Below are 25,884 nucleotides of genomic sequence, written 5' to 3' on the forward strand. Positions count from 1 at the left end.
TTTTGCTGAGGAAGACTGGCCCTGAGCTCACATCCGTGCCCATCTTCCTCTACTTTTTTATATGTGGAATGCCTACAGCATGGCTTGTCAAGCGGTGCCATGTCCATACCTGGGATCTGAACCGGCGAACCACAGGCTGGCGAAGTAGAACGTGCACACTTAACCACTGCGCTATCGGGCTGGCCCCATCCCTCCTTACTTTTGGGGGCTTTTCTCTCCTCTAGGGTCTGTGTTTCTGACATGCACTCATTCAACAAGTGTTTGTTTAGGGTCTCCCATGTTCCAGCCTAGATGCTAGGATACAACAGTGAAGAAAACAGATAAAGTCTCTTCTCCAGTGGAGCTTCGATCTAGTGGCAGAGACAGACAATAATAGAATAAATATATATTACAATTTCATTCAATAAACATTTATTGGGCACCCTACTTTCAGCATGGGAATCAGAGCTCTCATAATGATAACTATAATAATAAAAATAATAGCAACTATCATTTATTGAAGACTCACTACGTATCAGGCACTAGGTCAGGCATTTTACATGGATTATCTCATTTAATCCTCGTAACAACCTTATGAAGCTGTATTAATATTCCCATAAAGAAAGTGAGGCTTGGAGACATTAAGAAACTTGTGCAAGGCCACACACTTAAAGTTAAGTTACCAGTTAAACCAGGACCCCAAATACCTGGTTTCTTGTTATAGCTTTGTCATTTATTACTTGAGTAATATTGGGCAAAATAATTCAATACTATGAGCCTGGTAAGAACAGCCTTACTCATTAGGCCAGAGTTTGGATCCAGGGCCTAAGACTATAACAAAACTGTCCTCTTTTCACACTGGTATGTTATTTTTCAGATGAAGAAATTATTGCGCCTCAGAGAGGTTACATAGACATTTCAGAGCCTTGTATATTTTCCCTGAAAATAATATCTATGACTTGTTGAGCAATTATGTGACTGGCATGTTACCTTAAAATTTTTCAACTCGGAGGTGCTCAACCTTGTCTGCTATTACAATAATCCAAGAATTCAGAAAAAAAATCAGTGCCCGGGCCCCATCCCCAGAGCAATTGAATCAGGATCTTGGGGGTTAGGACCTGGGAGCGGGATGTTTTTTAAGTTCCCCAGGTGATCCTGATACACAGAGAAGGCAAAGAACTCCTGCCCTGATTCTCACACCTTCAGAACACGTGCATTAATTGCCTCATTTTACAGATAAGAAATATGAGCTCAGGGAGGTGAACTGCCTTGCCCAAAGTGACAGCACAGATGTGGCAAAGGCAGGACTTAGCCCCTGGTCTGATTCCAAAGCCCATATACCTGTAGCCCTCCAAGCTGTCACCTACATGACAAGATGGCATTCTCTCTAACTCCAGGAGATGTTCGCTGGCCTTTGAGCTTGTATTCAACATGCAGCTCCTCTCTTTCCTTCCTTCCCTGTCCCTACTGCCCCTCTCTTCCCTTGCCCAAAACCCCACAACCAGACTCAATCAGACTTCACGATCAGGAGTTCACATGGATGCACTGGGTGGAGGCCCCTGCTTTGGGGTGACAGTACCCAGCTCAGGATAATGCCCACCATGGGCCTCGCAGGAGGTTCAGACCCTCCTGGCCAACTATCAACATTCCTTCCTTGAATCTTCCTATAAAGACAGTGGTCCTGAGCTCACAGCACAGCAAGTTACTTTTCTGGGAAAATTTTTTTAAAAAGCAGAGACTTTAAAATTCAAATTAAATAACACAGGAAAAAAGGGCAAATCATGAAAAAATGTGGTCAATCATTAGCAGAGAGGTTGAAAAGTCACGCTCCAATTGCTCTAAAAATTCACAGAACCCAGGTCTCCTTAAAATAGTTTTGCAAAGTACATTGAGAATTCCACGCAGTAATATGAACCATAAGTCTTGCTGCTGCCACTGAACATGCTGAGGCTGGCTAAGCCAAAGGAGCTTGACATTAACCCAACGCTCTGCAAAACTCAACAGGAAAGCATGAGGGAGACACAGTTGCAAAACTGCCCCAGATGTGTACATTTTCTGCTCCGTTAAAATGACTTGGATGAGAGGCAAAGTACATTTGGCCTGCAGAAAGAAGGAGTTAAGGGAGGGGCAGGCACAGGACAGTCAGCCTCATCACAAGCTTCCCACTCCCCAGCCTGGCCTCCCCTCCAATCCTTCCCCTACACTGCTTCTAGAGAAAACTGTCTAAAATGCAAATGTGACCATAGCCTTCCAGGGCTCCTATAGCCAAACTGCTTTGCTATAAGTCTCAATTTTCTCAACTCTATCATGGGGTTAATTCTACCCACTTCAAGGGTTTGGTGTAAGTTAACTGCAATCATGTATACGTGGTGCTTGGCATTGATGGTTTATAGTAAGCTTTGGAAAAAAAGTAGATATCACCATTATCATCACTGAAACCAGGTCATATGAGGACAAGCAGGTGAAGGAAGCCAAGATGTCTGTGCAGAAGACAGACAAGGTCCTAGGCAGACAGGATCCCAAGTTTTCCCATATCTGAAGAGCTGACAGGAGACTCTTGGTGGTGAACCTGGTGGGGCAGTTACAAGGTGAAACATTCTGCCTCAGTGTAAGCAGAGAAGACCTTTCTAACAGTCAGTAGGGTCTGAAAGTGAAGGTGTGGTAGTAACCTTCCAGACAGTAAGAACTGCATAAAAGGTGTCTCGATGATCATCTGGCAGGGATATTGAAGAGGGGATTCAACCATGATTTGGTTGGACTTGACCTTTTGAACCGACTCTTCCAGTCTGAAATCTGTACTTTTGAACTGTGTTTGCTTGCCGATCAATGAATCATCAACATCTTGAGTTTTTGGTATGTGTAAAGCCCAGGGCTACCTCTCCGGGTCAAAGAGGTACTCTGATTCAGTTTTCACTAAGGTGGAGGAGGCACACAGTGGGTTCTTCATGAAGCTATGTTCAAAGACTGACTGTGTTATTCATACAGGAAACAGAAACTCCAGGTGTCTTTCTGTTGCCCTTAGGTTGTCTCAGGGTGTCTCTCTGAGCATCTGTACTGGCCATTCCTTCTCTAGAATCCGTTCTGAGCACCTACAGACAAAATGTATTTGCATCTGTGTTTACTCTGTTGGTATCCACTTCATTGTTTATTCTTTTCTTCTTTCTGGGTTCTTGGGAAATGGAACTGTCCCCTACGAGAATTATTTACACAGACTTGGGTGGGGAATTTGTTTGAGCCTGAGGGTGCAGTGATATTTAATATGTTTATGAATGTGTCTGTCTCACAAGGAATGGAATAACTGTTCTGCCCCTTGGTCACTGGGAATGGGAAAGACAGAGTTGGGATTCAGCTCCAATTCTGAAAAGAAGGGACAGATTTTCAGAAAAACCATGTGCGAGGTTTGCTGTTCATGCTCTCTGTGTCTTTCTTTAACGTATTTGTTCTGTAAACATTTACTCCCAGGCCTTGTGCTAGGAACCTGGGATACCCAGCTTACTCAGCCTTTTTGTGCCCCCCTCAAAGAGCTCATTCAATGAGGGGAGATAAAGGTGCCGGGGCAACTTAGAAAGAGCCTGCCTGTGCTTGAGGAGTGTGGGTGGTTGGGGAAGGCTTTGCAAATGAGATGACATCTGAGCTGGTCTTTAGGGAAAGTTGAGGTCACTGTGCACTCTGGGAGGAAGAATTTCCCAGGGTGAGGGCAGAGCAAGCACAAAGGCTTGGAACCTGATAAAACATGCTGTCTTGGGACATGTCAAATAGTTTAATGTGTCTGGAGTATTCTGTGTCCAGGAAGGTGGTAAGAGATGAGACTGGTAATGTATTTTGAGGTCACCTTCCTTTAGATGGGATAGGAGGTTGACCAGAGTGCTACTTGAAGTTATTTTGCAAACATAGTTTGGAGCTTCATGGATTTTCGTTACATATGGCCAACTCTGCATGATCTGTCTTGTGAATTATCAGAAGTCTTGCTACACATTACTTCCCCTTGACCACCATAGGAATGTATTCTTAAAATAAAAACTCATTTAAGATCAGTCCAAAGAAATCATAATCATGAGGGTAAATCTACTGGAACAACTCAGAGTGGCTCCTCTTTTTTCCAGAAGTGTGTCAGGCAACATAGGACAACATCTACATCTACCTCAGGACATCTACCTCAGGACAACCTGTGGTCATGTCTGGCTGTCGCTGCATGTGTACCAGAGGCTTGGTTTAAGGGAACTTGATCTGACCTGTACATTTGGGTCTGGGAGCTGTGTATTGATGGGGTTCACCTATATAAAGTACTCCCCAAATCATAGTGAAATAATTTGGGGGTTTTGGCTTATTTACTTCATTATTAGTGTAGCTGATCTGAAATGTGAGCCCAGTGCTTTTTTAAAAGTAATCTTTAATGCTTTCTGATTATAGAGTAATACCTGCTTATTGTGGAAAATAGTTAAATTAAATACAAATGTATATACACACAAAGGAAAAGAAAATCGCCCACCACAACCAAGGAACAACCTTTTGGTGCACATATTTTGTTTTTTTCTTATAGGTCGAGTTCATTAAAATGAATCTTTAAAGAAATATAACATTTAATTCAGTCTGCTACCTCCATTAAGCATTCCTCTATGAGAACACTTTTCTCACTATAGCATACTTACTTACTTACACTTTTTTTTTTAACTCTCCCAGACTGGATTGTAAGGGTTTTGAGGACAGGGGAGGTGTGTTATTCATATAGTAACCTAATTTTGGCACAGGAATCCAAAACCGAAACTCAAGTTGTGATACACTAAGACTGCAAGGCATCCAGGTGTTCGTCCTGTTTGCTCCTCCTTCTCTCACCAGCACGTAGCCCAAAATCAGGCATGTAGTGCGCACCCAATGAATACTGGTTGCTTGAAGAAAAGAATGAATGATTGGATGGCTGGGTGAGTGTGGATTTTCATTTATTATTTTTCACCCGAAATTCACTGAGTCCCTACCAAGTGCCAGGTCTGGGCTAGGCAGTAGGGATGTAAGTAGGCATATTTGATCCAAAGCCCACCATCTCGGAGGCATCAGTGTGAAGATGCTGACCCCCTCTAATGTGGGATGGGGTTCCTAGGAGTCAGCCCTCTTTCAGCTGGTGTTCACAGCTTGCGTGGAGGGACCCAAGCTCCTCCAGGCTCTCTTCTGCCTGTGGTATTAGGACAGAGCAAAGACTGCTATTCCACAGACTCCTATTCCTGAACCTCTCAAAGTGCTTCAGAAACGCCCAGCTAGCCCTGACCTTGCCTTCCTGAAGAGCGCTTCTCCACTCCCTGCTTCATTCCAACTGGTCCCAGTTCAGAGACGGGCAGGCTGTGGAGGGGTGCCACTGCTCCCTCTGGCTGAGAGCAGCCCTCGACAAACTCTCCACCACTCCCAGCCAGCTAGTCCAACTGGAAATCCCAGATAAGCCCCAGTTCTGGTCAGAACTAGTTGGGCAGCTCTAGGGGAACGTTTCTGGCTGACTGACCCTCCCCACAGCGGGAGCTGGCAGTTTTACAAAATAAATAAATAAAGCGAACTAAAGGGGCTGAGAGGAGTGGCTAAAATTACTTGAAGCACTCCAAAATTCTACTCGCTTGCAAGTGCAAGTTTACACTTAGGATCCAAACAAGATTGCCCCCCCCCCCCCCCCCGCCCCGCATTCATTCTTTTGCACTCTCTCCTCTCCTTTGCAATGCAGTTGCGTTGCAATGCAATTTATTTTGCAGAGGGATTGTTGAAGCAATATAATCCTTCCCGCAGCGCGACTTTTACTCACTGCATTTTTTTCCTGCAGTGCCATTGTTGTTATTATTATTGCAATTCAATCTTTTTGCCCTTTCCCCTCCCTACTCGAATCGCGCTCCGGCTGTGATTGCTCGGGTCTGACTTTGCGAGTGGCGGTGCGCTTCCAAACCCCCCTTATCCGCCCCCCGCTCCCCTTTCCCCCCTCCCTCTCTTTTCCGCGCCCAGGCGAGAGCAGCCGATTGGCAGAGCGGTGCTTTCAGGAACAATAACAGTGGGGGGAGCCCCGGGCCCGGGGAGCCGCCCCCGCCCCCCGGCCCGGCCGCGCGGCTCGCGCCCCCCGCCGGCTCCCACCTCGGCGCCCGCCCCGCGGGCTGACCGGCCCGAGCGGGCCCGCCCCCGGCGCCCACCATGTATGCCTTTGTGCGGTTCCTGGAGGACAACGTCTGCTACGCGCTGCCCGTGTCGTGCGTGCGCGACTTCAGCCCCCGCTCGCGGCTGGATTTTGACAACCAGAAGGTGTACGCCGTGTACCGGGGCCCGGAGGAGCTGGGCGCCGGGCCCGAGATTCCCCCGCGCGCCCCCCGCGACTGGGGCGCGCTGCTGCTGCACAAGGCCCAGATCCTGGCGCTGGCAGGTGAGCAGGGGCCGGAGGGACGGGGGCCCTGGGCGGGGGGCGGCGCCGGGACCGGGAGGGGGCCGGGCGCCGGGCGAGGGTGCCGGGGAAGCCACTGCTTGCTCCGGCCTCCTCCTTCCGCTCCCTGGGCTCTTCTTTGGGGGAACAGGGTGTCTGTAAGAGGCCAGACCAGTTAAAAACACCAGATAGTCCCCTTTGTCTTTCCCACCTCCCGACACTCCCGCGCTGTCAGTCTGTCTCCATCCCTTTTTCGTTGTCTGTCCTCCTGTTCACTCTCCTGGTCCCTTCACTTTCTCTCTCTCCCCTCGCCTGTCTGTACCTTTATTTCTCTGTCGCTCACCTTCTCTTCACCTCTCTCCCAGTTCCTTCTGACTCCTTAAGTTTCTCTATCTGTCTGTCTCTCTTCCTTTAAGGCCGTTGGTCCCTCCTGGGAGTGAGGAGGCAGGGCAGATATTGTCAGACTCTTCTAGGTGGGAGTCCCTCTTCACAGAGAGAAGGTATGACATCCTTTTCCCATCTGGGCCATCATTGGACAGGATGAGGAGGCCTTGAACACTGGGCACCACTCTCTTCTGCCCCTCCCTGGCCAGGTGGCAGAGGTGAGGAAGTAGTGGCCCTCAGCATCCCTTAGCCTCTACATCTCTTTTGACTCTCTCAGAAGGCTCCCTGAGTGAGAGCTGGGCACCAGGAAAGAGTTTCTAGGTCAAGGTAAGACCAGACCTCCCATCCCTGCTCTCCCAGGACCCTGGGAGATGAGCAGGGCAGGTGGTCTCATTCCCATCTGACAGGTGAGGATATTGAGGTTCAGTTGGTGATAGGACAAGAAACTAGCGCTTCAGCCTCCTATACCGAATTCTCTCTGCCGTCCTGGGGCATCTTTTCCTTTGTAAAGAAGCAGTGGACCCACTTCCCCAGCTAGTTCTAGGAGGCTTGGGTACAGGCATGAGGGGAAGAGGAGAGTATCACTTCCGTTTTGGGGAGCAGCCTTTGAGCTGCTGCTGGTAAGGAGGGTGTGCCTTAGAGTGGGCAGAGACATAAGCCACCCTGCCCTCCACTTGGAAGGAAGACCAGGGATTAGCAACTGAATGAAGATGTTGCTAGTATTCTGTAGTTTTGAGATCGTTGCTGTTTTTTCCAACTTCCTTTGCTTTCTCACATTTAGCCTAAAAGATGAATCCAGCATGCATGTATCATATTTAAATTCGGTAGAAATGGAAACTGTGGCATGAAACAGAGAAGTGACTTGCCTAGGGTCCCATGGCAAAATAGCAGTAGATTAGAGCTTGGGCTCATGACTAGTTGTTTTCCTCCACCTCATGTTGCCTCTGGAAAGTGAGTTTGCAGGAGGTGAGGAGTAGAAGGAGAACTGGCAACTCCTGAGCACCGGGGTCCCTTTTTGACAGACTTTATCCTCACCTCCTCCCTGACAAACCCTGGGGCACAGGGGTGTAGACCCACTCGAAACACCTGGAGACACCTGGAGCCAGAACAGAATGAGGGGAAGTATGGAGAAAAGGGAAGCCTTTGTCGCTGATTAGGTTTTATTTTGTTCATTTCCTGTTTTTAATTACCTGAGGGAAGGGATTAGGACTTTACTCACCAAGGCTGTAGACCTGAGGCGGTCAGAACTAGGCTGTAACCTTTGCTTCCCTTTGGCTAGAAGGAAAGCAAGCGTGCTTCTTGAAGATCGTATTGTACTCCCAGATTGGAAAGGCCTTAGGAGAGGGAAAGGGATGTGTGTCAGAAGGAGTCAGTGGTATGGAGGTGTCTTAGTGTGTAAGGGCTGTTTTCCTCTTTTAGAGATTGTTCCTTCATCCATTTATTTATTCAGCAAACGTGAACACTGTGCTTGGCTCTTCCAGCACCACAGAGAGGCTGCTCAGGCAGATGGCAGCCCCCACCGATTCCAATTTTAAAAATCGATGAAAGTCCTCATAATTAAGACACATGAAGTTGTTGGTCTGAGGACCATGAATCTTGAATCTGTAGACTATTCTTCCTCCACATTGGAATGTTGATAAATCTCTGGGGTTATTAAAAACAAAAAAAACCCTGGGCAACATCTGGAAATTGGCAGAGCAGCTCCAGAGAAGCATGGCGCCAGTTTGAGTGAAGTGAGTTGAAAAGCGCTTTCCCCCACCTCTCTTCAGTTTTTCTCTTGGGAGGATAAAGGGAGAAAAAGAAACAACTTGAGGTTGGCTAGACCATATTTTGAATTCCAATCAGCTGGTTAATTTTTAAATTGGAGCCGCTGCCCTGGCTGCAGACCTGATTGGAAGGGCCAGGGTGGGTTTGGGAATTCATTTATCCTGGAGAAACTCTCCTGTGTCTCTTGAAACCCCATCTTGACTTGAATGTGGTAGCTCTGAGAATGGCCCGCGGTGACTTCATCTTAAAGAGCTCACCCTGGACGTAAATACCACCGTGTCGTGGCATCGATGTGAGGAGGTGGCCCTCAGGGGTGGGGCAGAGATGGCTTGAATGTTTGTGAATTAGCCGTGAGTCATTAATCCCTCTTTGGCACCAACAGCATGGTTTCAGAGGTAGTTTCAGAGCCACTTTATGGCATTTGGTGAGAAGTGTGTTACTCTGCTGAGTATTTGCCCAGGCCAACCCAGAGCTTCTTCAAGTGTCCCTCTTTTTGTAGAGGAAACGTCAAAGCCAGCTGCTGTGGGGCTTTGTATTTTTCCAGCCCGTGGTGGTTGACACCATGGTTTCAGTGTGTGTCACACCCTAGTGTATGGCTCTCTTCTCACCGAATTGCAATTTCAGTTCAAGAAACAAGCAAATCCGCTTTATTGATCTTTATTTATTACTATGTGCCTGTGCATTACCTCTGTTAGTACTCCCTGTGACCCTGTTGGTAGGGATTGCTATTGTTATTATTTCCATTTTATAGATGAGGACACTGAGGCTCAGAGACTTGCCTGCAGACACACAGCTAATAAATGGCAAAGCCTGGCTTGGAACAAAGGCCTTCCAGAGCCAAGCCCCTGCTTGGCAATCTCCTTTGTAAATAGCTGATGTTCCCATCAGCCACATCGCGTGCTTGGAGGGAATGAAAGGAAACGGAAGAACTGTCCATGAAACTGACAGCTCCAGGCAAGTTTTCGAGCCAGAGGACAGTTTCAGTTTCTGAGTTTTCCAGCCCATTCTGCTCTTCCTCTTCCTCTCTTACCAGCCTCCCTCCTACAGAGCACACACACCTTGCCCTCCCCCCTCCAGTTGTCACTGTCCTGAGGAAATCTTCTTGAAGGAGCTCCCATCCTCCCTGGAGGGTCCACATAAATCAAGACTTGGCTTATGTTTGGACTGTGGGCTCTCCTTATTCACTCTTTTTTATTTGCCAAACAGATTGTGAAAGTGAGAGCTACCCATTTGGAGAGCTCACCATTATCTAACTGCTATCCAGCATGCTACTGGGGCTCATGGGATTGAATTTTGTGTTTTTACGGGGCCAAAACTGGTTTCTCTAGGCTCAGAGTCTTAAAATTTTATGTTGTTCCAGCTAATACCAGGCACCTATGCCATGGTATTATTATTTGGGTGTGCTAAATTCCTTTCATTGTCAAATGTCCCCTTACTGCACTATGATAAGTGAGTGTACCAATGCACCAACCCATCTGAGGGACTGGGACTGAAATGACAGCATGACCCAGGGGTGACAAGAGTTCACTTTTCAGTTCCTGATGTATAGGGTTTCTGTCGGGGGCAGAGTGATGAAGAAGAAATGGGCGTCATGCTCAGGGAGTGTGTAGTCTTGGGGCCTGACATAAGTGCTAAGTGGAGGTGGAAGCCGGGCACTGGAGGCACAGGGAAAGGACCAATTCTAGGTGGACTTCGCAGTTTATCCTCTGAGTCTTTCCCTTGCAGCTCCACTACCGTTGCCTGAATTCAGGCCTGCACCAGCTTTTACTCATCTAAACCAGCGCACAGCCTTCTCACTGGTCACCTTGTCTCCAACTGATTTTCCAAATTGCTGTCAGAATAACTTTCTAAAACATAGTCTTAGTCAATTCACTGCTCTCCTTAGAACCTGCCGTAGCTCCCTGTTGCCTACTGAATAAAACTTGAGCTTCTTAGCCTGGCATTCATAGCAGCTCCAGCCCCACGTTACTTCTCTAGCTTCCGCCTAGACCTGTGGTATTTCGTGCCATCTTGAGAGCACAGCCTCAGGCAATCCTTTGAGCAAACCATGATGGATTAATTATTGTCAGTCCCGGGGCCTCTGCCCATGGAGCTCACCTTCCAGTGGGGAAGGCAGACATGTGACATGTTTGTGGTCCGGTGAGCTGAGGGCTGTGCTAGAGGAGTAGACAGAATACACTGGGAGCACCTGCCTCAGGGGCATTCTCTCTTCCCCCTCTGCCCCCAAGGGAGACTCTCCCTCTGTACAGCTCTCCTTTCACTTGGCTTGTTGCCTGCTTGTGGAGCTTAGTATTTTGCGTCTTGTTTGGGTTAGTGAATGGGCCTGTCTTCCTACTGGATGCTGAACTCCTCCAGGACAGGGGCCTGCCTGCCTTGTTTCTGCAACTGCAGTGCCCAGCATGTAGTCCACACCAGTCTCACCCCTTGTTGAACTCATGACCTTTGGGAAGGTAGGTGCATTTTTTATGCTTGGGGAGAGGAAGTAGGGGAGGACGGTAACCTCTGTAGCAGCAACTTGTTTTTCAGAACAGAAACCTGCAGTGGGATTTTGAGGTTTCATTCAACTTTGTTCATCTGGAAAAAGTCAACATTCTTTATCACTCCCTTGACTAGAAAAAACCCCACACTTGGGGGGAAATAGCTTCCAAAGCCACGTTCTTCTTGCTTTGGTAATTTTAGCTCATTCAGGGCTCAGGTCCCAGCTTGGCATTGTCGGTCCAAATAGATCACTTGCTCCAGAAATGCTTTGGAACTTCTACAAAGTTAGCAGCAAAGCAGGGGACTAACCGATTTCATATGCAAAGATTGTTGCATGTCATCAGTGGGAGACTGCCAACAAGATGATTTATTTTTTTAAAAAAAGCAAGTGAAAACTTTTAATTTAGGTTTTGACATGTTCTGCTGATATACATTGGAGCAAAGATTGGAACTTGCCTGCTGTCATCTGTTGCAGATTCCACCGAAATGTTAACCATTGAAGGTTCACTCTGATGTTATTTGTCTTTTTCAAGAACCACATATTTATTACAACTAGATAGTATGTGCTACAGAGTACTTCACAGGATGATGGAAGACATTGCCCCAGGTGAGCTGAGGTCTAGCTCTTTTGTGTGGTGTTTTGTTATTCAAGAAAACACTAATTTTTATTTTAAAAACACACCAGTAAAGGGGCTGGCCCTGTGGCCGAGTGGTTAAGTTCGCGCGCTCTGCTGCAGGCGGCCCAGTGTTGCGTTGGTTCGAATCCTGGGCGCGGACATGGCACTGCTCATCAGACCACGCTGAGGCAGCGTCCCACGTGCCACAACTAGAAGGACCCACAATGAAGAATATTCAACTATGTACTGGGGGGCTTTGGGGAGCAAAAGGAAAAAAAATTTAAAAAAAAATCTTAAAAAAAAACCCAAAACACACCAGTAAAGTGGAATTCAAACTTAGATCTTTGACTCCAAGTTTAATTCTCTTTCCACTGTGCCTACCTGCTTTGTCTTGTAAGCTCCTTCAAAGAGGGATATGTGTAGTCTTCAACTGAAAATGCTTACCAGAAAAGCATATATACCCTGGAGAGGTTTTCTCTGCTTCATTTATAAGTTTGCCAGGTATGAAGTTATACTAGGTGGTCAGCCTTATGCTGGAGGAAAATGCAGGAGGAGGAATAGGCATTACTTTTTGTCTTTAGAGACTAATTTATTAAATATTTATTAAGTACTCACCAGGTTGCAGGTTCCAAATTCAGTGCTAGGAATTTCCACGTACTCTGCCTATATCCTTGGTGAGATAGGGCTTCTGGTTATACCTGGGAGGAGAGAGCTGTTCAAACAGTTGTTCAGTGGGTGCTGTAGGTGTCAGGCAGTGGGCTAAGGCTTCCCACATAGACAAGACTTGTGGAGAAGTATGAGACAGTTCAGTCAAAGAGTATGGTACCTAAACCAAGGTGGGGTCGTGATGGATCTGAGATGGGTTAAGGAAGGAGAATCCATGGGATCTGGAATGGACTGGTTGTGGTGATGTTTGTGATGATAGTGTGGTGATCTGGACTCCCCACCCTCCTTGGAGAGCACTAGAAGAGTAGTTGGTTGGAAGGAGAGCTGATGAGTTTAGTTGGAGATATGTTGAATCTTAGGGGCCCATGGGACATCTGGGCAGATATGCCAGGAGAGCACTTAGGCATGTGGCCCAAGGTTCAGGAGAACAGTGTGAAATTGGGCTGAAGATCCCGATGTGGAAGTCATTAGCCACAGGAGGGGTGACGTCACAGCAGGAGAGGGTGCAGAGTAAGAGGATCTTGCAGGGCAGAACTCTTCAGAACACCAGCTTTTAAGGGCACAACTGAAGAAGAGCCCAAAAGAGGTGACTGGGAAGAAGCAGCCAGAGATGGACTGAGAATCCAGTGATAACCAGGAGAGATCACTGTCCCGAGGTCTTTGGATCCCAGATCTAGGCTTCTTTTAACTACTCGACAGCTGCATTTTCCTCTGAGCTCATTGGTAAGATGTAGGATAGGACAGCTAAATATATCAGCAAGAGAAGAAAAGATTTGCATGGGATGATATTTTGGTGGTTTTCAGTGTCTGAGTTTTGTCCCAGTGGAGAAAGGATCAGACCTGTTCTGAAAGGGTCCAGACAGCAGAGGTGTATCCAGAGAGTAGAATTTAGAGGGGTTGGTGGGAGCAATGTAACAATAGCAGAGGGAGCAGATGAGCAGTGGAGAGAGCTTCCAGCATGATGATGAGCTCCTGTCACCAGAGGTGGTAAGAAGGTCAGGGATATGCTGGAATGGAATCCTGCCCTATGGGGGAATTTGGCTAGATGACCTCCAGGTCACTTCCTTAAGTATCGAGGGGGAAGTGTTAGCTGAAAGAAGGGGCTTTGAAGTCAGAGAGTCTGGGTTCCAATCGTGACTCTGCTACTTTCCAGTTGTGTTACCTTAGGGAGATTACTTCACTCCTCTGAGGTTTAGGTGCTCATGTGTAACACAGAGATCATAATCAGCTACTTGCCCACTATGTTATTTAGCAAGGTAGTAGAGAAAAGTGTCTGGCACATAGTAGGTGCTCATTAAATATAGGCAGCTGTTAAAGACTATGGCGGTAAGAGTTGCTGAGAGAACAGCTTGCTTAGTCATGGATACCACCCTTTGTGGAAGGAGTGATTTAGAGGAGCAGGTACATGAAGGAGCAGACAAGTTTAAAATTTAACTCTTGTGTGTTTTAAATCCTCCTGGGACTTGGCTTAAGCATGAAAGGCTTACCATTTTCCCCCGTGTTTTGCCCCTCTGTGACCCTCTATGGGGGCCACTTATTACCCTGGCAAAACCTGGTGAAGCATGTGAGGGTAGCTAGACAAATGAGCCAGCAGCATGAGGTTCCTAGTTTTGTCTGTGCCCCAGCTGTGTGCCAACGCCATTGAGATGGTGGGCATGAGCGCTGGGAGACCGACTGAAACCTGCTCAGCACTTCCTCCTCTCCCTGTTTGGACGGCCCAGCAGGAAGAATTCAAGCATCTACTCTCACCCTGCACTGCACAGAAGAGAGAGACCTGGAAGTCCCTGTGGCTGGCCAGCTGTCACACCGCTGGAAGGAGCTGTTGAGGTCTTCTTGTCTAGTTGCCATGATTTACAGAAAAGAAGACTGAGAGGAAGTGACAGGTCACCCAGCCAGTTAGTTACAGAGCCAGGCCTCTATGCGGCGTCTCCTGGTTTCCTTCTGCCACACCACGGCAGGACACTCTTCTTTTTGTTGTCTTGGCTGGATACAGTCCTTGAAACTTGAGAATTTTGTCTGCCTTGGATTTTATAAAAATAAGCACCATAGGCCAGAGAATGCGATGTGCCTGTCTTTTCTGTGGCATGTCTGTTTTTATTGCAAACATAAGACTTTACAGGATTTTTGTGCAGGTGAAAACTTTAAAACTTGCATATAGATATTTTTAAAGCAAGACAAGACCTTTGTAAAACGTTTCATGTTTAGCCTTTCAGAATTTCATCCTTAGCTAACAAACCCACACCAAATTAAACTCTCTGGCTTTGGATCTTTTTAGTTACCCGCGTGATTATGTGTAAAATGGGGGTGAAGACAGCGCCTGTCCTATTAACTGTAGACTACAAATTCTGCAGGGTTTTCTGCACTTGTGAGGCCAGCTGTGCGCTGGGTTTCCTGTCCGCCTGCCCGGTGGCTAACGTACCATCTACTTATTGCCGTTAATGGGATGTTTCTCCCTCTCAGGTTAATAACAAATACCAAGTCCTTCCATATTTTTGAAGAGCAGCTTTTACTATATTTTATGGCTTTGAATAGGGACTCTATTTTGGAGACTGTTTAGAACTCGGTGGCCTTGATACGCCTGTAGTTCAGGAGTTTGGCATCACATCATATTTGTATAGTGCTTACTTCAGCTTGGGAATTTATGACAGCGTTGTCCTAGGATATTGGCAGGATCTTAGGAAAAAGGCAGGTACTTCAAAAGTTATATTGATACACTCACTATGTTATATGTGCCTTTTATTTCACTTGAGGAAGTTGTAGCAACTTGGTAATTTTTCTCTGGTTCCTATAGGATAATTAGGTGATAGGAATAGAGCCTGAGTGTGATGCAGACTTGATTTGAAATTCTGCTTCAATTCAATTCAAATTCTGCTTCAATTCAATTCAAAAGCTATTCAATAGCTGTATGTCTTAGTTAAGCCGCCTCACTTTTCTGAGCCTCAATTTCTGCTTCAATAGAATAATTGTGGGGATTAAATACAGTGGATGGTAGTAAAGAATATGGCACATGGTAGGTCCTTCCTCAAGATTCGTTGGATGGATGAATACAATTAGCTGACATCATAGTAGCTGGAAAGGAGGAGGCGACAGGTGATGCCCAAAGCCTGGGTGGTTTTCTGTGCCCTGGAAACAGAAGAATCAAGAGGTCAGAAACACTGAAGGTTGTCCCTTCAGAGGCTACACGTTTATTTCTGTTTACACTAAACCGACTATTTAGTCTTAAGCTTGGAGCAAAGGCAGGCTGACTAGGGAGTTTCCCTCATCCTTCTGAGTCCACTGCTAGTTTCTTCTGTGGTTTCCTGGAATTCAAAGCCAGAGGCGTATGCCAAAGCCCCGTTAAAATGCCGCATGAAGTTATTTGCTGTCTTAGATGATCCACACCACTGTTCACCTTCATTAATGTGACCAGTTAAGACTCATGGCTTCTTGTCACCCTCTGTTCAGTCTCCTCCTCACTCCTCATCCATCTTGCTTGCCACTGCCACATTAATCTTCCTAAAACATCTCTTTTGTCATGTCTCAGTCCGTGTTGGATACCTGCAGTGGTTTTCTTTGCCATGGGATAAAACCAAGCATGTAACACACAAGGGCAGCCTCACAGCTGCTATTCATCGAACATCTGTGATGAGAAAGGCACTGCACTTGATGCCTTACATGCACTGTCTTCTGGAAAACAGTTTATCATCGCCATTTTACAGGTAACGAGACTGACACCCGCACAGGTTAAGCAGCTTGCCCAAGTTCCCACAGTTAGTGTGTAGTGGAACCAGAATTCTCAACCAGGACCACCTGATTCAAACGCCTGGGCTGTTTTTATCAGATCCTGGACCTCCTCCCAACCATTTCTTCCACTTTATGTGATCACACTGAGCATTCATTAATCTTCTATGGACTAAATATGGATGTGAGGTGTCACCTTCAACTCAGGATTAGGGTTAGAAAGGCCTGGAGACCAGAGGTTTGCTCTGTGTGAGCCAGTGTCCCTCAAGAAGTCAAATGTTGCATTCTGGTTGGGGTTCTTGGCACATGCTGGGTTGTAAGTGTCCAAAAGACGAGGACCCCCTAGCATAGTGCTCAACCCAGAACAGGGGCTCAGTAAATGTGCACTGACTGCAGAAAAGGATGAGTGGAGGCCTCAGATCTTCCTGAGACTGCATCAGGGAGCACAGGTCAGGGAGGAGACTGATGAGCGATAGGAAGGAGTCAGGAGGTAGAGCTCTCAGGGGAGCCTCAGGATCCCCCTGGCCAAGCATCAAGGTGGCCAGGATCCAGGTCAGGAGGTGTGTGGTTGGAGGAACTCTCACTTCTGCTCCTTTCTGCAGCTCACCCCTGCCACTTCAGACCTTCCTGTACAGACCGCTCAGCCTACCTTTTCAAAGAACCCATTCAAGCCCTGAGGCCTGGCTGCAGCCTGTTTCTGTTGTGCCTGGAGATGGTTACTGCTTTCTCGGGACTTCCTGAGGACAGAGGGGTCTGGCAGGAGAGCAGAAGGAAAGTGGTCTTCTGCTTTGAACTTCAGGCTGGGAATTTGGATGTCCTTATCTGTAGCCATCGTCCATTCATTCAGCGCCTGTTCTGGCTCTGCCACGTTCCAGGCGTGTGTTGAGAGAGAACAGAGCATAGGCTTGGGAGGCAGAGAAGCCTAGATCAAATCCTGGCTCTGCACCTTCCCATCCAGGGAGCTTTAGGCCTTCTTTGAAAAAAAAAAAGGTGTGGCTAATGATACTTAATTGCAGGGTTGTTGTGAGGCATAGTAATACATGTGAAGAGCCTTGTAGTGGTATCTGATAGGTAGTAGACATTCCACAAGTGGTACCTATATTTTAATTGAACTATAATTCATGTAACATAAAATTCACCATTTTAGAGTATGTACAATTCAGTAGTTCTTAGTATATTCAAAGTATTCTGCAACCGTCTTCACTAATTCCAGAACATTTTCATCACCTAAAATGAAATCCCTCTTGGGGCAGGCCCAGTGGCATAGTGGTTGAGTTTGCATGCTCCTCTTTGGCAGCCCAGGGTTCATGGTGCTCACTGGAGGTGGATGTTATGTCTCCATTTCTACAGAAAAAGGGAAAGGTCGCTCACTGACCCAGCAACTTGCCTGACTTCTCATCCCTCCCAAGTGCCAGAACTGGACTTGGAGTCCAGGTGGTCTGACTCCTGTTTGTTCCACAGCTGCAGGCTGAACCTCAGCTCTTCTTAACTTGGCAGTCAAGGCCCTTTCTTCTCTAAGCCCCAAGCACCTTAGCTCCCTTCCACTCCTCTCTCTCCTGCCTATAACTGAACCATCTTTTAAACCATTCCACTCTAAATATTTCCCAACCTTCTTTTTTGACTTTTATTCTTTACCCCTCTTTTGTGGTCCAGATTCTCACTGTCCTTAAATGGCTGTCCCTTTATGAGCACAAGACTGCCCAGGTGCCATTCACTCCACTCAAGTTCTTAACATACGGAATTGATCATGTTCACAATATCTGCCAATGTGAGTGGGAATTATTTACTTCAAGTCACAGATGATGAACCAGGCTCAGAGAAGTAAAGTAACTTACCGAAGATCACTCAGCAAGTAAGGAGTCTGGCTCAAATGCTACCTCCTCTCAAAAGCCTGCCATGGTTGCACTGACCAGAGTGACTTCCCTTGCCCCCGAGATCCCATCGCAGTTATTTTCCCCTTATTCATACATAGTATTTGAAATCTAGGGTTATCTTTTTCATGGGTTTTTATCTTGTGTCCCCCAATCGGGTGCTCATTGTCTGTGTCCCCAGGGCCCAGGCAAGATCCTGCGAGTGTAAATTCTCAGGAAGTGTTAAGCTGAGGCACAGGAGGAAAAGCTCTGGACCTTGGTTCCATGGTCTGGGTCCTCATTCTCTTCACGTAGTGACGCTAAGTTCTGTGACCTTGCCCAGTGGTGGGCTCTCCAGAGTGGCACTGTGGCCTGTCCTGCTCCTCCTGTATCCCTGGGTCTGATTGTTACAGGGGTGGATACACTGGCTTCACCACTTGGAACCTCAGTTTCCTCATCTGCGTTTTGAAAGGGTTGAATGAGGTGATCTGAGGATCATTCTCAGATCAAATTTTACCTAGTTTTGTGAGTCTGAGTGATTGCTTCTCCCCACACCAACGTGATCCTGAGCTACAGAGTGTCAGCTCTGAGAGGCAGAGCATAGCTTGTCCTTTCCAGTTTGGTGACTTCTTCTCAAAATTTGCTCCTGCACTTGTCAAGCTGAAGACTAGCCCAGGAGCTTTGCCCCAGCACCTTCAGAAGCCCTAATACCACCCTCTCGTCCCCTGTTCTCTCTCTGACTCTCTGTTTTTTTCACCTGTGACAACAGCCACCCATCCCGTTTCAGGATCACTTCACTTGGAGCACTTTCTTTAGGTTTTACATTTTAGCAGCTTTTTGGCTTAGAAGGAGTCACCAGTGATTTGTGGGAGGGAAGCTGCTGCTCCTTTAGAAAGACCGCAGTCCCTGTTGTCGTCCACACCTGCCCCAGTGGATGCATTGTACAGGCACGAAGAGAACGAGAACAGGCCTTTCTGGCGAGAGTGGAACCCGAGGATCTGCTTAGTGGGAGGGCTGTTTTCATCTCTGATCAAGAGAGGGTGTTAACAAAGACCATCTCTCTTTCCCGGGCAGCCCCCTTACACTCCACAGCCTGCTTTAGTCATTGCTCCATTCTTTAAATTGTATCTTTATTCACCTTATGCTTAGGGAAATAAAATGATTCCAAGCATGTTGATAAGACCAACTTTAATGTCCCGTTCATCGAGTGCCTGGTGTGTACCAGGCACCGGGCGGTGGGTTGTGTGAGTTATTGCCGTCATCCCACCACTCCCAGTACTGAGGACACAGTACTGAGCTCAGCGATACGGAGGCCCTTGCCCCCCGCTCCTCACCCTGTCTCAGAAGAGCAGGGATTCACACTGAGGTCTCTCTGATACCAGAGTCCCACCTCCGACCCGCTAGGGCTCCATTCCCAACACCATCTGCGAAAATTCAGCATTTGAACTGCATTTGGAAATAGTTCTGCACTTATAAGCTTCCTTCTCAGCTTTACTAACAAGTTATGAGGAGAGAAGCCTGGCCTGAAGGACATGTAGGAGCATGTTTAACACATGCACATCCGCTTGTGCACATACACTCATGCTTACACATAAAGACCCTCAGAGACTGGATTTAACCAGCTCCCTGGCCATGTGCCACATCCAGCCTGGGGCACCGTGCTAGAAAGTACATTTAGGGTATAGCAGTGGGATACTTGAGGAGTCTAAGAAATGGTAATTCCCAGAGTCGCAGTTCAAGCCCAGAAAACAAGACCTCAGAGTACTTACCGCAAGGAGTCAGTTCCAGAGTTGGTTTAAGTTTCTGTTCTGAGACTCTCCTGTTTGAATTTTTACCTTTGACATCTACTGTGAGAGACAGATCTGGGAAATAAAGTTTGAAATCTGTTCAGGAGAAAAAAATTCTCTTTTAGATTATCTCAAGTTGAGTTTAGAGAGTGAGGAAGTGAGGAGAAACCATACCCCTTCGTGTAGCACTTAACAGTTTGTAACAATTTCAGTATGTGTTGTTACCACACGTAAGCACTGGGGAGATGCTGGAGGCCTGTTTCCCACTCCTGACTCTTCCTCAGACTCATATGTGGTCGAGCCCCCTCCATTTTCTGGGTGTGAGCTCCCTTACCTGTAAAATGAGAGAGTCGGACCAGTTGGTTGCTGAGGCCCATCAAACTCTGTCGTTCTGTGATCTGATACCAGTAAAAAGGTAGTAACTGTTAATCGTTCCTCTTTGATATCTGTCTTACCTCAGCCTGTCCTGTGTCCGGGCTGTGAGGGACTCTGCCTCCGCTCCAGTTCAGGCTTTACCCCGTAACAGCTGTCATCCCTTTCATGCCTACTGTACCTCAGCTGGCAGAGACCCACCATGTTTTCCTGGGAAGTCACTTGGCGTAGGAAGATGTCTGTTGTTGAGGAATTCACGTGCTAGTTAAGTTTAGACCAGATAGCACTCGAAGGGCCATTCTAGTTCCAAGATTCTAGAATTCCATAAAAGGCCACCCTTTAAGATGTACGTAGAGAAACCCTGGAGCAAATTCTCCGGGCACGCTTTCACACTTTGTACGGCTGTGCTTTAGTGTATGCCTGTGCTCCTAGCATCTGATGTGCACTGCTGCTTTAAGGAGCCTGCATGCAGGAGGGAACAGGCTGTGGGTTTGTTTGCTTTTCCTTTTTAACTGGTCTGGCCTCATTCATTCTCTAGCATTTGAGGTTGTGGGCATTTTGAGCATTTTGACTCATAATCAACCTTGTTCTCTTGATATACATTTTAGAAGACAAATCTGACCTTGAAAACAGTGTGATGCAGAAGAAAATAAAAATCCCCAAACTTTCTCTCAATCACGTAGAAGAAGATGGGGAGGTTAAAGATTATGGGGAGGAAGATTTACAGCATAGACACATCAAGGTAACAAAATGTTTCCTTTTGTTGGAATTATGCGGGAGCATTTTTGGATTTCTGATAGCTGAAGAAGTCCGGTCTGGCCTCCTCTCCCCGTGTAAATGTCCTCTGGTGTCACAGGCCATGAGTTTTTCAGGTTGGGAGAGGCTTGGGCCTGCTAGTGTGCATTTGTCTTGTTGGCCGACTTTCCAGGGAGCCCTGACTCATGCTGTGCCACCAAGCATCATCCTGTTTGTGCCATGTGTGCAGTGTCATCACCGCAAGGGTTTGAAACAGTGCACTTCTCCCCGGCCCACAGCTCTGGAGAGGTCACTGCTGAGCTCCAGGAACATTAAGTGTCTGTTCTCGGGCAGCAGTTCAGAGCCAGTCACTATTAGATTGCCCAAAACAGCTCAGGTGGACTTGCTAGCAAACGGGGTACACTAGGTTCGCAAAAAGGGGTTTATGGGACCCTGGGTTGGAAGAAAACTTTTGCATTTCCTTTGGTGTGCACCCCATGTGGTCTCCTCCAGCCTTCACTTGTAAACCTGCTAAAAATCTTGTTCAACAAGACAGACGTTTTTTCCATACCATAAGTGCCTTAGAGGAAGGGGGAGGAAGAAGGATGCCTTCTGCGTTAACCATGGTCTAATTTTGGACACAAGGTGAAGGAAATTCCCAAGGCATAGTCCAAAAGAGGCAGTTGAGTTCAGTTCATGCGTCCATTGCACTCCTGCCGTGGGCCTGGGCCTGTGCTGGTCCCTGGGGTCGTGGAGATTAGGCAGATGTGGTCTGCCCTTGGTGGTCTCACAGTGTAGTGATGCAGACAGATATCCAAAGTGCTCATTACAATTTTAGTGGGTAACTTCATCTAGGCTGGCAGCACCTTATCCCAGTGGATAAAATGACAGGACTTTTATCATGTAACTCAATCTCAACGTGATGGTTTTTTGTTTTTTTCCTTCAATTTCCAGAAACTTAGTGAGAGGTTAAGGCAGGCTTGACCTGACATAGTTAAGGTGTCCGGAATTTTGTGTCCTCAGTTGTCTGCACCTCCTACGAGTGCCCCCAATCCAGAGAACTCCTAGCCTTCCTGCCCTGGGTGAAGAAATCATTTGGTCCTTGAACTCCTGTTCCCCTCAACAGAAGCTTTGTCCACTCGAGCTGGAATTTCCTCAGGCAGCTGAAATCTCAGCCCCTGGGGAGGCCTGGATAATTCTCTTCTCAGTGAACTGTCCTCTCTGTGTCCACTGTCTTACTGAGCTTCCGCTTGGCCAGTGTCCACGGAGAAGCTGGCGGACGTAGGGGAAGGAGCCTAGTGCTGGAAGTTGGGCTCCAAATTCTGGGTCTGGCGATGCTCGTAGCTCACTGTGTGACCCTGAGTATAGCCCTTTGTTTAAGCCTCAATTTCCTCACCTGTAAAATGAGGGAGTTAAACTGAAGAACCTTCCAGTGCTAGCATTCTTTGAATTTTTCAGTTAAGTAAACATTTATGAAGCCCCTGCCAAGTGCCAGTTCTAAGTAGGCAGTGGAGAAACAGAGAAAACAAGACCTGGTTGCCGCCCTAAAGCATTCTTGAGGAAAGGTTACTTGATGGAATGCCCCCTTACCCTTCTTTTGGTTTTTATGTTTTTATTGTTGAAAAGATTTGAGTGGTGACTTCCCTGGAATGGTTTGGCCTGGCCTGATTTCTCACTGATTCTCCCCAAGTACACAGTGAACACCCACTGTGAGCCTAACACTGTGGCACTGCCTAGCACTGTGGGTGGGGCGGGGGTCTGGGCAGCTGGGGCAGGTGGTCATGGTGTACTATGCATCCAAGAGGCAGAGTGGTGGAATGGGAAAAGTGCTGGCCCGGGAGACCAGAGTCCTGGTTCTGCCACCGACTGACTGTGTGACTTTTGGGCAAGACCCTTCCCCACTCTGGACCTCTGTTTCCCTGTTTGTAAAATGAAGGGCTTTGACTAAGTGTTTGCACAGGTTTCTCCAAGCACTGATGTTCTGTGGTTCTGTGATTCTAGGATTGTCTGGGGAAATATTGAGCTGCAGTCCAAGAAAGTCCCAGCTGCCCTTGCCTGAACTGATTCTCGTTGTCCTACACAGAGACCTGAGGGGCGGAAGCCGAGCGAAGTGGCGCACAAGAGCATCGAGGCAGTGGTGGCCCGGCTGGAGAAGCAGAACGGCCTGAGCCTGGGCCACAGCACTTGTCCAGAAGAGGTCTTCGTGGAGGCCTCGCCGGGCACGGAGGACATGGACAGTCTGGAGGATGCCGTCGTGCCCCGGGCTCTGTACGAGGAGCTGCTGCGCAACTATCAGCAGCAGCAGGAGGAGATGCGCCATCTCCAGCAGGAGCTGGAGCGGACTCGGAGGCAGCTGGTACAGCAGGCCAAGAAGCTCAAGGAGTACGGGGCACTTGTGTCCGAAATGAAGGAGCTCCGTGACCTCAACCGGAGGCTCCAGGACGTGCTGCTCCTGAGGCTTGGCAGTGGTGAGTGCCCCCGCAGGCCACCTACCACTCCGCACGGGCGGGATGCTTTGCTCAGCCCCTCTTCCAGAAGAGCAAGGGGGAGAGGTGGGCCAAGTGTCCCTGAGGCTAGGGAAGGGCAGGGAGCTGGCTCAGAAGTTACCCCGAGGTAGAGCCACTCTCTCCCACTGGGAAGCCGAGAGCAGCTGATAAAGGCAGCAGCCTTAGCCATCTAGAACACAGTGGGGGACATTGAGAAATGTGGCTAGGGAACAAGAGTTGACAGTGTTCACCACCACTCATTTGTGCATGTATTCAGCAAGAGGCAGTGCCAGGGGTTATGGGAAAGCTCTCCAGGGAGGTTTCAGGATAGTAAAGAGAACTAGATATGATCCCAAAAGAGTGTATTACCTTAAGTCAGAAAGTGACAATGCCATGGGAGGGATGAAGATAAAAGGATGGGAGAGTTAAAAGGATGGAGAGAAGTTATCTAACTGAGGGAGACTTCAGGAAGAAGGTGGGCGGTGAATTGGGCCTGAAGGGTGGGTATTGTTTCAAGGCACAAGAAGAGGCTGAGAGGAGCACTCACTGAGTATGGGAAGACACCTGGAGCCCACTAAGAAGAGATACTGCAAATGTGCTTTGAGGACAGATGACTGAAGGCCTGGAAAACTACCAGCCTGGGGTGTTGGACTTGTTTTGGTAGAAATGAGAAAAATTATAAAGCTTTTGAGCAGAGAGGCACATGACCTTAGGAAGATTAATATAAAGATGTATAGAACTCCTTTGGTTTGCTTAGAAGAACTTAGTAGGCTGTTATATTGCACCTAATCTTAACAAACCAGGTTTTTAGGTTTTCTCATCTAATGTGGTTTAGAAGAAGGAATCAGGGGAAATCTGAAAGGCAGCAGCCTTGACAGCAGGAGAAATGACTGCTTACCAGAGAGGAAAAGACAGAAACACTCCCTTCATAACACAAGACTCCAGTCGGTGTTGAGGAAGTCAGTATAACACTAATTCATCGCCCCCACATCCCCCCAGGACAGTCATTAATAACCCTAAGTCAGTGTGTTTTGATAAAAAAGGGAGTAATCCAGTCTAGAAACACAAGTTCTATCCCCAAAGTTTAAATCAATTACCATTTTGTACTCAAGAAGGAAGGGTTCCATTATCTAGGTACTAGATTTATGTGAAAAGCCTCAATCTTTTTTGATGTTTAGACGAACATGCTCTTACCCTACCTTACTTATATTTATAGATGCTTGTCCTTTAAACTGTCCCCAGGGCTTCAGTAGATCTTCAGGATGCCCCGGGGAGTCAGCCAGGGCCTTCTCATGCCCTTGTCCCAAAGGAGGAAACTGAGGCTGAGACTTCCCTTCACTTGGGGAGGCAGTGGCAGAGCACATCTCAACCAAGTCCCCTGACTCCTGGGCTGGTCACCTCCCCACGCCCCGACTCAGCCTTGGCCGTTCTCCCAAATCATAGCCCGTGGAGGTGCCAGTGACACTGAAGGTCACATGTGGTGTGCAACTTAAAAAGTTATTAAATTCTTTATCAAAATAAAATCTTAAAAAGAAACCCTAAATGTAAACTTCTCTGAAAGCTGTCTTGGTCTTGGAGTGACAGTGGGGGTGGGGAGAGAACTGGAATTTTCAGAGAGAAAAAGTATGTTCCGGTCTTCAAATGACTAATTTTTATTTTCATTGCACTCTGTCTGCTACGCCTTTTGTAAACTTCCTGGGGGGTAGCGGGGGAAGTACAATTAACAACATAAATTCTCCACATGCTATTTCCACACCCAGGGTAACTGCCTATTTCGCATGATCATGAACAAGTTTAAACTCCAGAAACCACTCCTAAACCTCTGGGGCAATAAGACACTGCATTTTACATCAGGATGTGCCTCTTTAGTCTTAAAAGACTTAGAGAAACTTGACCCCAACCATAGTTTTGTGTCTTGATCTTTCCAGGCTTTCCCACCCCATAGGCCTTGAATGCCATCATGAGGGCCAGTGGCAGGCTCTTCCCTGACCTAAGTTACTATGGTCATCAGAGTGGGATGGACTGAGTATGAATCAGCTCAAGCCGCAAGTCTGCGTGGAGCACCTGCACGTGCAGTACCTGGTGCTGTAGGTGCCATGGGAGTCCCGGAAAATCCCCCCCATCTGTGATCTGTGAAAGCTTAAAGTCCATTGATTAGCACTTGGTAATCGAAGAATGATGATGTGCCAAATTCTAAGACAAATCCCCAAGAGTATTATAAAAGGGTCTCTACCCTAAAGGGGAAGGGGAAGTTGTTTCTCTTTGTGGATCTGGTCCAGTCTGGTCTAGTCTTTGGAACCAGGCAGGCCTGGATTCAAACCCCAAAATCCCCACTTCCCAACTCTGGCTTCAGGAACCTTGTTTCCTTCCTTCCTTCTTTCCTTTCTTCTCTGCACCCTTCCCTTCTTCCCTCTTTTCTTCCACATGTATTTACTCGTCTCCTGCTGTTTGACAAGCATTTTGCCAGGTGGTAAGAGTTGGGCATGTTTAAGATACAGTCTTTGCCCTCTGCCCTCGAGGGGGAGATGTCCACTGACATAGTCAGCGACAGCACTGTGCATAAATACCACCACGGGGACAGGAGCACATGAGGCTGTGGGACAGCAGAGGAAAGGCACCTACCGAATTTGAGGGGATCAGGAAAGAAAGGCTTCCTGAAGGAAA

The 25,884-nt window shown here is 47.4% G+C and overlaps 2 protein-coding genes across 9 annotated transcripts in view; both read left to right on the top strand.

Moving 5' to 3' along the window:
- Nucleotides 1–25,884, top strand: part of AGBL4 (AGBL carboxypeptidase 4) — a 1,218,758-nt gene that overhangs the window by 961,725 nt on the left and 231,149 nt on the right. The window lies entirely within an intron of this gene.
- The window catches only part of BEND5 (BEN domain containing 5), a 47,647-nt gene continuing 27,762 nt past the window's right edge, over nt 6,000–25,884 (top strand). The window contains exons 1-3 of one of the 5 annotated variants that reach the window (XM_023636831.2): nt 6,000–6,361; nt 20,608–20,741; nt 22,818–23,202. In XM_023636831.2, the coding sequence (XP_023492599.1) occupies nt 6,136–6,361; nt 20,608–20,741; nt 22,818–23,202 (745 nt within the window). In that variant the 5' untranslated portion in view covers nt 6,000–6,135. Of the gene's footprint in view, nt 6,362–10,647; nt 10,960–20,607; nt 20,742–22,735; nt 23,203–25,884 lie in introns of those variants that run through there. The other 4 variants (XM_023636833.2, XM_023636832.2, XM_023636835.2 and 1 more) reach the window with 4 other exon arrangements.

Source organism: Equus caballus, chromosome 2, assembly GCF_041296265.1.
Source record: "Equus caballus isolate H_3958 breed thoroughbred chromosome 2, TB-T2T, whole genome shotgun sequence".
NCBI lineage: Eukaryota > Metazoa > Chordata > Mammalia > Perissodactyla > Equidae > Equus > Equus caballus.